A 15,088-nucleotide genomic window follows, 5' to 3' on the forward strand; every position below is an offset into this window, starting at 1 on the left:
CACTCCTGTTCTGATCCCAAAAGCAGGCAGAGTGCTAGAGAACCTTGTGCAAACCTAGAATAGATTAGAAGGTAAACACAGGGAAGACCTTAGCTCAAAATCAGGATACTCTTTAGAGCAGAGGGACTAAGCAGAATTACTGAAGGTGTTTCTGAGCTGGGTTCTGCCTTCTTATTCCACTTCATGCACACCTCAATACTGCCTATAGTTGTTGGCCTGATCAGTTCTCTACCATGGTAGAATCGGGTCCCTTCCCCCAGTTAGAAGAACCGGAGACTTCATTGCTAGCCCAGAGCTGAGAACACCAGAGATCCAAGCATCAAGGGGTGAGGGTGGGGCAAGACCATTGGGTGTCATACAGGGAAATAACTCTTAGGTCATGAACAATCTGAACTATAGCATAGGCCAGTTATCAGGAGCTAGGACAAGGGCAGTCAAGGGGACATTAGGTCTCAACTAAGATCCTGATCTGCTCAGGTCAGCTCAGGACCATGGAGAGCTCCACAGGCACCTCTGTCACTCAGTGTCATTCAGTGACACCTGTCAGGCTGTGCCCTAGAGTGCTGCTGCCATGAATCCAATCACAACCTCCAGGGGCACTCAAGCTGAGCCTGAGTCTGAGGTCATGGCTGGATCATTGTGATGGAGGTTACCCTAACAGTATTAAGAAGTACAGGTGAGGGAGAAAGCATGGGGGACACTGTCCAATGGGATAGGGCCCTGACGCAAACAAAAAAGGCAGAGTGAATTCCTGTCTTCCAGGATTGGGGCACTTCTGCCCTTGGACCTCACAACTCTATGTGCTCTGGCCATTGACTCCAGGACTCATACCAGTGGCTCCTGAACTCTCCAACTCTCAGCCTTGGACTGGGAATCACACCAGAGTTCCCTGGTTCTGAGGCCCTTAGACTTGCCCACTAGGGTTTCTATTTGGCAGAGGCATGCCACTTCACCGATCAACCTCTGAAACCACCCAATTTTGCCCAATAAATCCTCTGTCTGTCTCTCTCATTGAGCCGTCTGTCCATCTAGAGAACCCGACTCACAGCTGTGGCTCTCCATCTTGTCAGATTTCTTATTTATGTCACCTTCCAATAGGAGCCAAGGAAAGGGGTATGTGTGAGGGAATAGAGAGAAGTAGGAGGGAATCTCCCTGGATCAGACTTGCCACTGTCCTCCTGATGCCTTGGCTTGCCCTCAGCCTCCTATGTCCAGAACGTAGCTCACTTCCATCCTTTTACCAATTCAGGCGGGAGGCTCAGTCCCAGGGGCTGGATACAGCTGGTACGGTGGGTCTGTTGGGAGCATGGTGTCATTCTCTAGCTCACACCTGCCTCAGCCGGCTCAAGCTTTGTCTGGTCTCCACAGCAGAGTCCCAACTCTGTTTTTCGTTGCTTTGAGATAGGATAGCATCTCCCTGGGCCAGAGTTTTGTTCCTGTGAACCCCTCACCTGAAGGCAGTCTATCCAGGGACAAATTACAGGTTAAGAGCTAGCATGGATGGAACACTTATGCTGACTGAGCTAGGCCCTTTGTGTGGCTTTATATAAAACTCTAACAAGACAGTGAAGCTACAGAGAAGCAGATGAACACGCCCAAGGCCATGCACACAGCAAATGGCAGAGCTAGGGGTTGGATGGGGCCATCTGCACCTGTGTGAGTGACAGTGAATACCTTGAGAAGGTTCTGGGCAGCCCCTGGAGAATTGTTGGTGAATTTTTCTGGCTTGAGTTGGACCTAAATATAGCCTCTGAGCTCTGGGATCAGTCTCTGCAGAAGGGCCCCAAAGGGCTTTGTCCTCAGAAAGCTGCCTGCCTGGACCTCGAGGGCAAAGGCTCATATCTCTGGATGTCAGTCAAGTCATTCATCAGTTGAACTTGGTTCACAGGCAGCTTCTGGGATCTTGGGTTCCCAAAGTCCAGAACATCCTGGGAAGCAAGGTAGGAGTGGGACGGTGTCCCTAGAGCCTCCATTTCTAGCAGTTATATGATAGTGGTCTGTCTTCTTATCTGGAGCTCTTATCTAATGTGAGAGCAAGGAGCTTCAGGCGTGCTGCTGAAATGCCCTGCCCAGGTCACTTTCCAGCCCCAGGCAGACAGCAGAGTGACTGCTACCCAAAGCCAGTCTGTTTCCCATCCAGTTGACCAGCATGTCTCTCAGAGTTTTATCTCCCAGAGTTGACAGTTCCCTGACACCCTTGTCAGAGCTACTGATCTGTCCATAGCCCTCCCTTTTACCACCTTGGAAGTCAATTTCTGGAGGGTAGAAGTGAAGCACACCTGAAGGTAAGAAGGGTAACTTGCCAGAGTTGATTCTCCTACCGTGTAGATCCCAGTGATGAAGCTTAGGTCATCAGGCTTGGTGGCAAGCACCTTTACCTGCTGAGCCATCTTGCCAGCACAATCTACACTTCTGACCTTGACCTTGAACCCAGCATGATCCCACTAGGTGCTGCTCTTGTTATCCCTGACCCCAGCAAGGTATCCTCATCTGAGTTTAAGCCACAGATGCACAAAGTGTGTGGTGTGATTCTCTGTCTGCCATAAGACAGGAACTCGAGAAGCTGCTGATCTAAGCCCTGGAGTTCCAAGGTCAGCAGGAGAAGAGAGGAGCTTGCCATGGCTCTGCCATTTTGTTCCCTCTAGACCCCTTCCCATTGGAGAGTGTCCTCCCCTGAACAGAGGTTGTACCCTCTTCCCACAGCCTTCCCAGTCAAACCTCCGGAAATACTCTCTAGATGCTCAGAAGGAACACATGCTCAGTTCTCCAGATGTCTCTTAATCCAGTCATTTGATCTATCAGGTCACTGTTCAGGGAGCCTGTCTGGCCAGCCCATGAGTCTATGTCTGTACCCATCTGTCCTTTAACTCTGCTTCATTACTTCCCAGGTCAGAGCTCTTTATCCTGCACAGTATTGTATGAGTGTTCATCCCACACTGACAGTAAGCTTCCCTTGGGCAGGATTTGTCCCTGAAGGTTCTCAGTGGTTAGCTAGGTGTTGGCACGTAGAGATAGAGATGTGGGCTGAGATGACCGTGGCTGGCTTCCCACTGCACATTCTCTGGGTGGACTCTGTCATCCCACTTGGGTTCAACTTAGCAGGTGGAAAGGGCTCAAGAGAACATTCTCACTGGCTGAGACACCATCATTGACTCTTTGCAATTAAGTACCCTACTGACCCTGTGGTAATTACATGGTAGTTCATTCCTCTGGCTACAGTTTCCTCATGTATACAGGCTGACACAGGTACTTGTGTTGGGGAGATCCTGTGAGGCTACACACATAGTATGCTTAGGACAGAAACTAGTGTGAGGCATCAAGCCTCAGTGAAGCTTGGTAACAGAGGCAGGAAAATCGCAACATGGTAACAGAAGCAGGAACATCGCAACATGGTAACAGAGGCAGGAACATCGAAACATGGTAACAGAGGCAGGAACATCACAACATGGTAACAGAGGCAGGAACATCGCAACATGGTAACAGAGGCAGGAACATCGCAACATGGTAACAGAAGCAGGAACATTGCAACATGGTAACAGAAGCAGGAACATCACAACATGGTAACAGAGGCAGGAACATGCAACATGGGCCCAGTGTGGTCCTCAATGTTAACTGTACCTGGATTTCCTGTACTGTTGAGTGAGAGAGGCAGGTTTGCCTGAGGAACCTGCATTCATTTTCAAGTGGTGACTCAGTCACCGTCATGGTGTTTGGAGCAAAGTTTTGCCTTCCTTCCAAGTCTGTTTCCTGTCTGTAAAAACTGTGGTTAGGGTGACCTCTTAAAAGGCCGAGAGACTTAACAGAGGCCCTGAGGCAGAATGATTGTTTATTCCATTTCATATATATACTGCTTTAGCCCAAACAGTATAGAGTCAGTGACCAAAATAAAGATTAAAAAGAGAGGGAGAGTCTAGATTGAGTATGCCAAGCTCCTATGATCAGACAGCTAACAGAAGATCCTGCTGGGGGCTTCCAGCCTGGAGCATTAGAATGGTTGAACGTTTACTGCCCCCACCCACTGTGCACCGGAAACTCCATGCCCAGGTCCCAGGTATGAAGACCGGTTCAGAATGTCAAGGAGCTTGCCAAAGGCTAGGAACATACCTTTCTTATTTATTTATTTATTTATTTATTTATTTATTTATTTATTTAGGTTTTTCGAGACAACACAGAGACAAGTTTTCTCTGTGTAACCCTGACTGTCTAAAACTCACTCTGTACACCAGGCTGGCCTGGAACACTCAGGAGGCAGAGGCAGGTGGATCTCTATAAATTCAAGGCCAGTCTGGTCTATGTTGTGAGTTTCAGGACAGACAGGCAGGGCTAAATGGTGAGACCCCGTCTCAAACAGCCATCCAGGCCTGTTGACCCAGACCTTTAATCTCAGCACTCAGGAAGCAGAAGTGGGCAAATGTCTTTGAGCTCAAGGCCAAGCCTGGTCTACATAGCAGTTCGAGGCCACCAGCCAAAGCTATACAACAGGACCCTATCTGAAACAAAACAAAACACCAAAACAAAGCAAAAACCAAAACTAAACAAAACACACCAACATCATTAACAACAACAAATAAAAAAAATAAACAGACTGGTTTCTGGGCATGATTTCTTTGTTCTTGGTATTACTCACAAATCTCAGCATGTTAGACACTAGGTCCAATCCAGTTGTTTTCTTGAATTAATAATGAATTGAAAAGACTTTCATGTTAATAGAAATAGACCTTCCCTTTCCTTTTAAATTCCACAAAACACGCCTAGCCTTTTCATTTCCTTTGTTTTGCTAAATGAATCACTCTGCTCACCAGACGTGGGAACTAACCACTTGCTATTCATTGGTGTCATTTAATTTCTCAAATAGCTTCTGGTTGTGGATAGAGATGTTGGTCTAGCTCCCGCTCAGCCTTGCTACTCTTATTCTACAGAGAGGAAACAGACACTAGCATGCTACTGTGTACTACACTAACTTATTTGGACTTTTGATGTTATTATTTTGGTGGGGTTTGGTGTTGGGAGTGCCACCCGGGGCCTCTGGCATGCTAAGCATGAATGCCTTTTCCCCACATCACCCCTAGCAGAAAATGTACTTCTTTCAGAGTATTAGACTTTGGACAAGCTTGTGCAGGGAGTGGGACAGAAATCTAGCCTTTGGCATCTTTGGTCTTTCCTTAAACCGTTCTGTCAAGGCAGGGGATGGAGCTTCGTAGGAAGGTGCCTGGGCATGCAAGGCCTGTGATCAAACTCCAGAAACTCAGATAAAGCAAAACATTCCTCTCGAGGTTTTGGTTCTTTTCCCAGGTCCCCCACTCTACTGTCCTCCCGCTTCCTGGCAGCTGCACCGTCGAATAGAAAGACGTGCTCTCTGCTAGGTGGTGGTGGCTGCGTACATATGCGCACGCCTTTGATCCCAGAACTGGGAAGCAGATTAAATGTAGTCTTTTAAACCCTTACTTTTGGATAAAGCAGATTGCTAGACCCCAATTAACAAAATAAAGAAACAAAGGAAGGAATTCCATACTCTGAGCTCGGAGTTGCTGTCCTCAGTTGGAGATCTCTCTGCATCTAGAGAGGAAGGAGGAGAACTTTAACTCTGATCCAATTTCAGTTTAAAACTAGTTGGGCTGGGTGCATGCAACTGGTAGTGCATGAAAGCCTTTAATCCCCAGCCCTTGCCCCGCAGAGGCAGGCTGATCTCTGTGAGTTTGATGTCATCTTGGCCTACATAGTGAGCTCCAGGACAGCCAGAGCTAATAATAGAGACAAAATATATATATATTTCACAGCATGCTTTCTCTCTCCTCCCAAATGATTTTTAATTTTTTTTTTTAATTTTATGTGCATTGGTGTTTTGTCTGCATGTATGTTAGGGTGTCAGGTCCCCTGGAATTAGAGTTAAAATTTCAAGCCTCCACATGTGTGCTGGACTTGAACTTTCATCCTCTAGAAAATCAGCTAGTGCTCATAGCCTCAGGGTCATCTCCCCAGCCCACACTGACAGGTCTCTGGTAACCAATTTAACTGACTTCCTGGGATACACAGACATTGGAGGTAGAAGGTCTGAGGGGTCTGAGGCCATTCCAGGATGCAGGGAAGGTGCTCGCAGCTTTATGATCACACTTTCCTACCTTTAGAGTTTGGCCTGATTTCTTACCTTGATGAGTTAGTTAGTGGTCCTCAAATCCCAAAACGAGGTCCTTAAAACTCTTAGTCTCTCAGCATTTTTCTATGAAAATGAAATGCATGGGAAAAGGTTTGGTTAGTTCCCTCACAGAAAGAAAGAAAGAAAGAAAGAAAGAAAGAGAGAGAGAGAGAGAGAGAGAGAGAGAGAGAGAGAGAGAGAAAGGAAGAAGGGGAAAGAAAGGAAAGAAAAGAAAGAGAAGGAAAAATATAAAAGGAATAGCAGCCTAGGGCAGGGCATCAACAAACCTCTGGGCACTTGGCAGCTGCTCCACACTCCACCCTCTACCTACTGCAGCCTGCCACCCTCTACCCACTGCAGCCTGCCACCCTCTACCCACTGCAGCCTGCCACCCTCTACCCACTGCAGCCTGCCACCCTCTACCCACTGCAGCCTGCCACCCCTAGGACAGTTTTCTCCTGGCTGCTGCTTTTTTTTTTTTCTTTGAGTCAGGGTTTCTCTGTGTAGCCTTGGCTGTTCTGAAATTCACAGGCCGACCTCAAACTCAGAAATACGCCTGCCTTTGCCTCCCAAGTGCTGGGATTAAAGGTGTGGGCCACCACTGCCAGGCTGGCTGCTGCATTTGTTCCAGGAACCAAGCCTAGCCCTGATGAGCAGTGTGTGGCTTCTGGTGGAGGAGCAGTCTACAGAGAGGTGACATGTGGTAGGTCTCAGGGCTGTGGGAACCGGGAGCACAGGGGTCTTGGTATAGTCAACTTTTTTTTTTTTTTTTTTTTTTTTTTTGAGGCAGGGTCTTTCAATACAATCTTGGCTGTCCTGGAACTCATTATGTAGACCAGGTTGGCCTCCAGATCACAGAGATCTACCTGCCTCTGCCTTTTAAGTATTGTCAATTAAAGGCGTGTGACCTGTGTCATTAAAGGCCTGGGACAGTGAACATTTGAGGACAGAAGAAGATGGGTGACTTAGGGCAGGGCATTCTCACAGATGACTGCAGCTAGAACTTCTCTCAGGTCCCCTTCCTAGGACGGGATCCTCGGGCTGCCCTGACTTCTCTCTCTCTCTCCATCTCCTGCAGGATGAAGATGAGACGCTACAAGCTCTTTCTCATGTTCTGTATGGCCGGCCTGTGCCTCATCTCATTCCTGCACTTCTTTAAGACCTTATCCTATGTCACCTTCCCGAGAGAACTGGCCTCCCTCAGCCCTAACCTTGTCTCCAGTTTCTTCTGGAACAATGCCCCTGTCACTCCCCAGGCCAGTCCGGAGCCGGGTGGCCCCGACCTGTTGCGGACTCCACTCTACTCCCACTCCCCCCTTCTCCAGCCACTGTCCCCCAGCAAGGCCACCGAGGAACTGCACCGGGTGGACTTCGTGTTGCAGGAGGACACCACAGAGTATTTTGTGCGCACCAAAGCTGGCGGTGTGTGCTTCAAACCAGGTACCAGGATGCTGGAGAAACCTTCTCCAGGACGGACAGAGGAGAAGCCTGAGGTGGTTGAGGGTTCCTCGGCTCGGGGTCCTGCTCGGAGGCCTACGCGGCACGTGTTGAGCACGCGGGAGCGCCTGGGCAGCCGGGGCACCAGGCGCAAGTGGGTTGAGTGTGTGTGCCTGCCAGGCTGGCACGGGCCCAGCTGCGGGGTGCCCACGGTGGTGCAGTATTCCAACCTGCCCACCAAGGAGCGCCTAGTACCCAGGGAGGTGCCAAGGCGGGTTATCAACGCCATCAACATCAACCACGAGTTTGACCTGCTGGATGTGCGCTTCCATGAGCTGGGCGATGTGGTGGACGCCTTTGTGGTCTGTGAATCTAATTTCACCGCCTATGGGGAGCCTCGGCCACTCAAGTTCCGAGAGATGCTGACCAATGGCACCTTCGAGTACATCCGCCACAAGGTGCTCTATGTCTTCCTGGACCACTTCCCACCTGGTGGTCGTCAGGATGGCTGGATTGCAGACGACTACCTACGCACCTTCCTCACCCAGGATGGCGTCTCCCGCCTGCGCAATCTGCGGCCCGATGATGTCTTTATCATTGATGATGCGGATGAGATCCCCGCGCGTGATGGTGTGCTGTTCCTCAAACTCTATGACGGATGGACAGAGCCCTTCGCCTTCCACATGCGCAAATCCCTGTATGGTTTCTTCTGGAAGCAACCGGGCACACTGGAGGTGGTGTCGGGCTGCACCATTGACATGCTGCAGACCGTGTATGGGCTGGACGGCATCCGCCTGCGCCGCCGCCAGTACTACACCATGCCCAACTTCCGGCACTATGAGAACCGCACCGGCCACATCCTAGTGCAGTGGTCTCTCGGCAGCCCCCTGCACTTCGCGGGCTGGCACTGCTCCTGGTGCTTCACACCCGAGGGCATCTACTTCAAACTGGTATCGGCCCAGAATGGCGATTTCCCCCGCTGGGGTGACTATGAGGACAAGAGGGACCTCAATTACATCCGCAGCTTGATTCGCACAGGGGGATGGTTCGATGGCACGCAGCAGGAGTACCCTCCTGCGGACCCCAGTGAGCACATGTATGCTCCTAAATACCTGCTCAAGAACTATGACCAGTTCCGCTACTTGCTGGAAAATCCCTACCAGGAGCCCAAAAGCACTGTAGAGGGTGGGCGCCGGAACCAGGGCTCAGATGGAAAGTCATCTGCTGTCAGGGGCAAGTTAGATGCAGTGGAGGGCTAGGGTTGTGCAATTTCACAGGGCTGGGCAGGCTGAGATGATAGCTAACCCAATGTTGTGTTTTGCCTCCTCGTTATCCTGGGGCTCTTAAGAGAGCCAGGAGTCCTTGTAGATGGTCCTCTGTGCTCAAGCCCTCCTAGAATTAAGGGTCAGGCCTTTTATCCCAAAACAGAAAAGAAAAAAAAATATTTTTTTTCTAGTACAGAAGAGCAAGCCCAGACATCTATGCAGCATTTTGTCCCTAAGAGTGCTGTGGGAAAGAGGTGTTCCTGGAGAACATAAGGTGGTTTTCTGGGGCTGGGAGTGCTATGGAACTTCAGTCTAGTTGAGAGAAGCCCATCTTTGACATCCTGGATTGATGACCTGTAATGGACAAGGACCTATACCATGCCAGGAGTTCCCGGCATCCTGTAAGTAAATGCATTTGGGTCCAGGAGCAAGAAGAGACAGTAGGGAGGGACTAGAAAGTGCATCTGCTCTTGATCTTGGCCAGGAAGCTAGGGGAAGCATTGGAAAATGGTACACACTTTGCAGCTTCCTCAGACATGTTGGACCTAAAAAATGAGGTCACGGATGGCTGGGAGGATAGAGCCAGTAGCTGTCAGTCCCCCTGCCTCTCTGTAAGGAGACATGCTGAAGGTGCTGAGGAATCTTCCTCTGGTTCCAAATATACCCTTGATGACTGTTGTCACTTTTCCTGTTGCTGTCTTGTGAGAGCTGCTTGCAAAGGGCTCCAGGAGCCTCATTCTCGGGATGGGACAGGAGCTGGAGACCATGGACAGCCAGTATGGTAGGTGGGACAAGAGAAGGAGACTGACAGAGGCCTCTATATCTCTCTCTCCCTCTCCATCACTCTCTGCTGGCATCCAGTTCCATTTTACAACGTCCCAGTGGCACAACATTCCTGTGCCACTACACCCCACCCCCACCCCTGTAAAAGCAGGCTAGGGGACAGGAAGGGGCCACAAGGTTTTCCAGGATCCAAGAAAGGACCTTAAGGTCAATGGTTTATCAACCCATTCCTCTTAATTTGCCTTGTGTGGGGGTGCAGGATGTATTTGAGAAGATGCTAAGCTACTGTAGAAATCCCTTGGCAACCAGTAATTAAAGTAAGACCAGCTTGTTACTAAATAAATATTCTGGAGAAGATGGTCCAATGCCTGTTAGACAGTCAGCTTAGCGTCACATACAACTTCCAGGTCTGGATAGAGGGGTTGCACCTGCTCACGTGATAAGAGGAGGATGTGTGGACTCTTTCCTGTGAAGGGCAGGAGTCAGATGTGTATGTTGCTTCTGATAGTGTCTTACTGGTCAGGACTTAGTTGCATGGCTACAGGTAGTTGCAAGGAAAACTGGGAAATGTAGTTTTGAGCAGGACTGCCATGTGCCTGTCTCCATTTGAGAGTTCTGTATTCCCAGCAGCACCTTTACAGGAAGGGTACAAGTGGTTGCTCATGACCCTGCTCTCTTCCTATCTGCCCTGGGGTTGAGGTACAGTGGGGACTTGCAGGAGTATGGGAAGAGTGGGTGCCTCTCACTGAGGCCCCCGATGTTCCCTTGATGCCAGTATGCAGGGCTACCTGTGGAATGGTCTGTGTTTGTGCGTGTGTGTATATTTATGGGCATGGGTGCATGCTTGGTGTGTATTGTACATGTCTGTATCCATGTGTCCCTGTACAAAGACGATACTCATGTGTGGATGTAGGAGCCTAGGCTTGGCTGTCCTCCTCCTTAGGACCCGGATCTTATAGTCTCATCTCCTATGACTCCACAAGATGCCCGAGGCGGGAAATCCTTGGGGGAACCTTGAAGGCAAGATTAAAAGGGAGTACAGGGTCTGTCTGTCTGTCTGTCTTTCAGTCTGAGAAATGGAATCTTCCTAGCTACAGGGATATGCAGCTGAGAGCCCACCACCTCCGCAGTCCCTCTTGGCCTACCACTTCCTCCCACTGCCACCCCAGCATCTCCTGGTTGTAGCTCTGTCTGGAGCAGTTTGCCAGGCAGTGGGCAGAGTGTGGTAGCTGCTCTGGCAAACAGGCATGAAGCAAGATGAAGGGCTCTATGGCTCTTTTCCTCTCATTGAGGGACGTCCTCCATGGAACCTCCTTCAAAAAGCCTTTCTCTCTGGTTCCTCCTGGGGCTGAGAGGGGGCTGCAGAAGTCAGGGCATCCCAGAGACTTATGGGTCCATCTGAGCCAGGACTCTCTCCTGAGATGTCTATGGATGCTTCTGTGTGATACCTACCCCCTTGAATAAAATCCTTACCCCCACACTTTTGGTACCCCCAGCTGCTTCATAGACGTCCTGTTTCAGGCATTTCAGGGCTCCTGCCCACAAGTGACCAATTCAGGGAGGGAGAAGGAAAGCACAGGTCTGCTGGGCTGGCCTTCCTTCTCAGACTAGTAGCGGGGAGATAGTATAATAGTTTCAACTAGGCAGGAAGAGGCCTTGCCATGGGCCGAGAGACCACCCGTGAGAGGTGGGAGCTAGAAAGGTTCACATATAACCACAGCATACACTGGGAAGTTGAGGGGCAGGGGACCCAGGACCATTCCCCCAATATGAAGAGAACCCGAATTGAATGTGAATGTGGGCACATTCTCCAGGAACTGCTGGCCTGTGATCTCTAAACCCAAGGAAGCCTGTGCAGGCATCCAGCTGGCCTCAATAACCCAGGGGTCACAGTGGTTATAAGGGACAAGCTTGATGAAGCTTTGGGAACAAAGGTGAGATTCAGGGTGGGAAGACAGGACTCACCGAAGCAGAAGGTAGAGCCCTGGGAAATGTGTAATTTAAGGACACCAATAATAATAATAGTATTATTTTTTTTGTAAAGGAAAAATCAATATGTACATTCTGAAATCATTTTCTCTGTAAATGGTTGAATTTCATTTCACCCTTAAAGGGATGCTTAAAGGAGAAGATAATATTAATAATAAAACAGCTGAGAAGTCTGGAGGGTGTGTGTGTTGTCTTTGGCCAGTTGTGGATGCCCCAGGGTAGAGATGGATAAGACCAGACACCTCTGGTCTTCCTGCCAAATCTGGACCTGTGGGGCACAAGGCCCTCATGAGGTCTGGATGTGTGGGGAGAAAGAATCTGTACACAGTCCCTTCACTTGGGGATGTGGTCACCTTCAACTTAGGCTTGTCTTTGCCACCTATGGATGGAATTATAGACACTAGGCTGTTCAGTGGGAGGAAGAGGAAACCTAGACCCTCCAGAGATCTGGCATTGTTGGTTAGTCCCACTGCTACTCACAGCATCAGATAGCATGCTTCTACATTTGGGTACCTCTGGTATCCAGTGTTGGTCATGGTCACATGGCTGCCCAAATTCTGGACCTAGGAAAAGATTGTGACCTCTTATCTGGGAATGATCATCTTTCTCTTTCTCCTTGGGTGCTGCAGCAGTCACTAAGTCTTTTGTCCCTGTCTGGGTCCTAAGGATAGTCTGAAACAGGGCAGTTCAGACTCTTAAGTGTTGCCTTTGTGGGAAAACTGTGTCACCTCCACATCAGACTGAAGGTTTGAAAACCAGAGGGTGCCGGGCAGTGGTAGTGCACGCCTTTAATCCCAGCACTTGGGAGGCAGAGGCAGGTGGATTTCTGAGTTTGAGGCCAGCCTGGTCTACAGAGTGAGTTCCAGGACAGCCCGGGCTACACAGAGAAACCCTGTCTCAAAAAACAAAAACAAAAAAAACCAAAAAAACAAAAAAACAAAAAAAAAAAAAAAAGAAAGAAAAGAAAAGAAAAAGAAAACCAGAGGGTGACAGCAGTGTTAGTTACCTAATACATGAGACTGGAACTGCTCAGGTCCCTGGCCACACTCCCAAAGTTCAAAAGGAGCTGAGTGAATGCTTGGGGTGGGGCGTTAAGGGTAGGTGGGGAGGAAAGTGAGTTCTGAAAAACCACTGGAAGTGAAGATGAAGACACCCTGGCATGACCAGAAGAGGGCGACAGCGACCCTTTCACCGGTAAGGTTTTTTGATTCTAGCTTGTGTTGGGTGTGTCATCATTATCATCATTTACAAATAATACATCTTTTTCAGGTATTACTTAGTAAATAAACACTTTCAGGCAAGTTCTAGGCTGAAGAATTTCTTTCTCCATTATGCCCATTTGATGAATGTGGAAAGGAAAACATAGACCATTGTTGGGGGCCAACTTTTAGCAGAAAGCGGCTATCAGCTTTGCAGCCATCTTGAGCCATATACCCTGACATGAGACTTGGATTACAATAGCCTACAACAGCTGAGCACACTCTGATAATCTTGGTTTAGATACCTTGAGATTAAAGGTGCGTGAGATTAAAGGTGTGTGAGATTAAAGATGTGTAACTTAAGAATGTGACTTAGAAATGTAGAGATCAGATTTAGAGACAAGACCCAAGGGCATGATTAAAGGTGTGACCAAAAGGCATGGCTTAGAAGTGAGACATATAAAGTTGAGAGGCAGACAGAAGAGAGATGAAAGAATCAGACACTTAGAGGAAATATACTCTTTAGGGAGACTCTTTAGAGAGTACAGCTAGACTTGGGACCTGGACTAGGAAGAGAGACTGAAGAATAATCGGGACTGAATCACACTCTGTCTGGTCTCCATTTTTCAAGTTCGTCCTCACTCTCTCTCTTGCTGAACCCCAACCCTCGGAACGGAGCAGCAGCTTGGGCCAGGATACAGTGGCTGCCAAACTCGGGGTAGCCCGGGCCTCAACATTTTGCTCAGGCCGCGACATTTTTGGCCGACCGAACGTGAGGCTAGTGCGGTTCTCAACAGACCATGCCCGCCTTAGATGTTGGTGCAGGTACGTGGCAAGTTCCAGTTCATACGTGGTCAGAGGTTAATGTCACTGCAGGATTGCACTTCCTGCAGGCTGAGGAGGAAGAAAGGAAGAGACAAAGTAGAGGATAGGTACTGTGACATAACTAAAGCTGCTAGCCAAGCCAGGCATGAGCCCAGGGCAAGGGACATGGGACAGCGTCTGCTGTTCAGAGGCTGGCAGTCATTTGGGAACACAGACAGGGAAACTGATTCGCTGAGGTGAAGGCTGAGGTGTGGGTGTCTTATATACATCTTAGCAAGCACTCCTGCTGTACCTTCCTCACTGGCTATCTAGGTAGGTGTGGGTACCAGCAGGCTACGTGATGACCCAGGTCAGGGTATTCTTAGCCTGACTGTCTCCGGCCTCTAAAAATGGGGGTATACAGTGCTTTAGTACATATAGAGAATTAATGATATCTGTAAACCTTCCTCCAGCAGGGATATCTGAGAACTCAATAGGTAACAGCTGTCAGATCCACTGTTAAAACGTTACAGTCAATGGACTGAGACATGGCTCGTTGATAAAGAATGACTGTCATTCTCACAGGGGACCAAAGTTTGGCTCTCAGCACCCACATCCAGTGGGCATGAACAGCTCTGTGGGATCCAATGCTACTGGCTTCCTAAGGCATTCATCGTGTCCACAAACCCTGACACAGATGCATATATACATAATTAAGTCTAAAAATAAATTCTAGGCCTGGAGAGATGCCCCAGTGGTTAAGAACACTTGCTGGCCTTGATAATCGACCAGAGTTTGGTACCTAGTACCCACATCAGGCAACTCACAAACACTTGTAACTCTAGCTCCAGGGGACCTGATAGTCCCTTTTGGCCTGTGTGGGCACACACACACACACACACACACACACACACACACACACACACACACGAGGTTTCTTTGAGACAGAATCCTACTTTGTGGTCCTGGCTGTCATGGAACTCCCTTTGAAGAACAGGTTGGCCTTGAACTCACAGAGATCCACCTCCCTCTGACTCTTGTCTCCCAAGGGGTAGGATTAAAAACTTCTACCACCATATCCAGATAAAAACAATAACAACAAAAACAACTTCCAGCCACACATGAGATCAGGGCAGCAGAATCCTGAGATCCTGAAAGTCCATCACCCCCAAAGCTCTCTAGGAGCCCCTTCCATGCACCTACAAATGAATAATTAAAATGCAAGTCATAAAAAGGCCTGTCTGGGTCTGGCCCTCTTGCCAGTGCCTCTAGCCTCAGTTGCTCTGATAAACTTGAGATTCATTTATAGCAAGAAGTTAATTCCCTTATATTACAAAATGTAGGGGATGGGTGTGGTGTCATACACCTTCAGTCTCAGCACTTGAGAGGCCAAAGCAGATAGCTATCCACCAGCTTGATGCTGGCCTGTTGTACAGAGTAAATTATCCAGCTGGGCAGTGGTTTTGTCAGCTTTTAAT

At 49.0% G+C, this 15,088-nt stretch overlaps 1 protein-coding gene across 6 annotated transcripts in view; it reads left to right on the forward strand.

Moving 5' to 3' along the window:
- The window catches only part of Mgat3 (beta-1,4-mannosyl-glycoprotein 4-beta-N-acetylglucosaminyltransferase), a 52,904-nt gene extending 41,120 nt beyond the window's left edge, over positions 1-11,784 (forward strand). For 5 of the 6 annotated variants that reach the window (XM_034517069.2, XM_034517068.2, XM_076911647.1 and 2 more), the window contains exon 2: positions 7,212-11,784. In XM_034517069.2, the coding sequence (XP_034372960.1) occupies positions 7,213-8,829 (1,617 nt within the window). In that variant the 5' untranslated portion in view covers position 7,212 and the 3' untranslated portion in view covers positions 8,830-11,784. Of the gene's footprint in view, positions 1-1,335; positions 6,837-7,211 lie in introns of those variants that run through there. The other variant, XM_076911644.1, reaches the window with a different exon arrangement.
- The last annotated feature ends 3,304 nt before the right edge of the window (positions 11,785-15,088 follow it).

The sequence above is a fragment of the Arvicanthis niloticus genome, chromosome 13 (assembly GCF_011762505.2).
Source record: "Arvicanthis niloticus isolate mArvNil1 chromosome 13, mArvNil1.pat.X, whole genome shotgun sequence".
In the NCBI taxonomy this organism is placed as follows: domain Eukaryota; kingdom Metazoa; phylum Chordata; class Mammalia; order Rodentia; family Muridae; genus Arvicanthis; species Arvicanthis niloticus.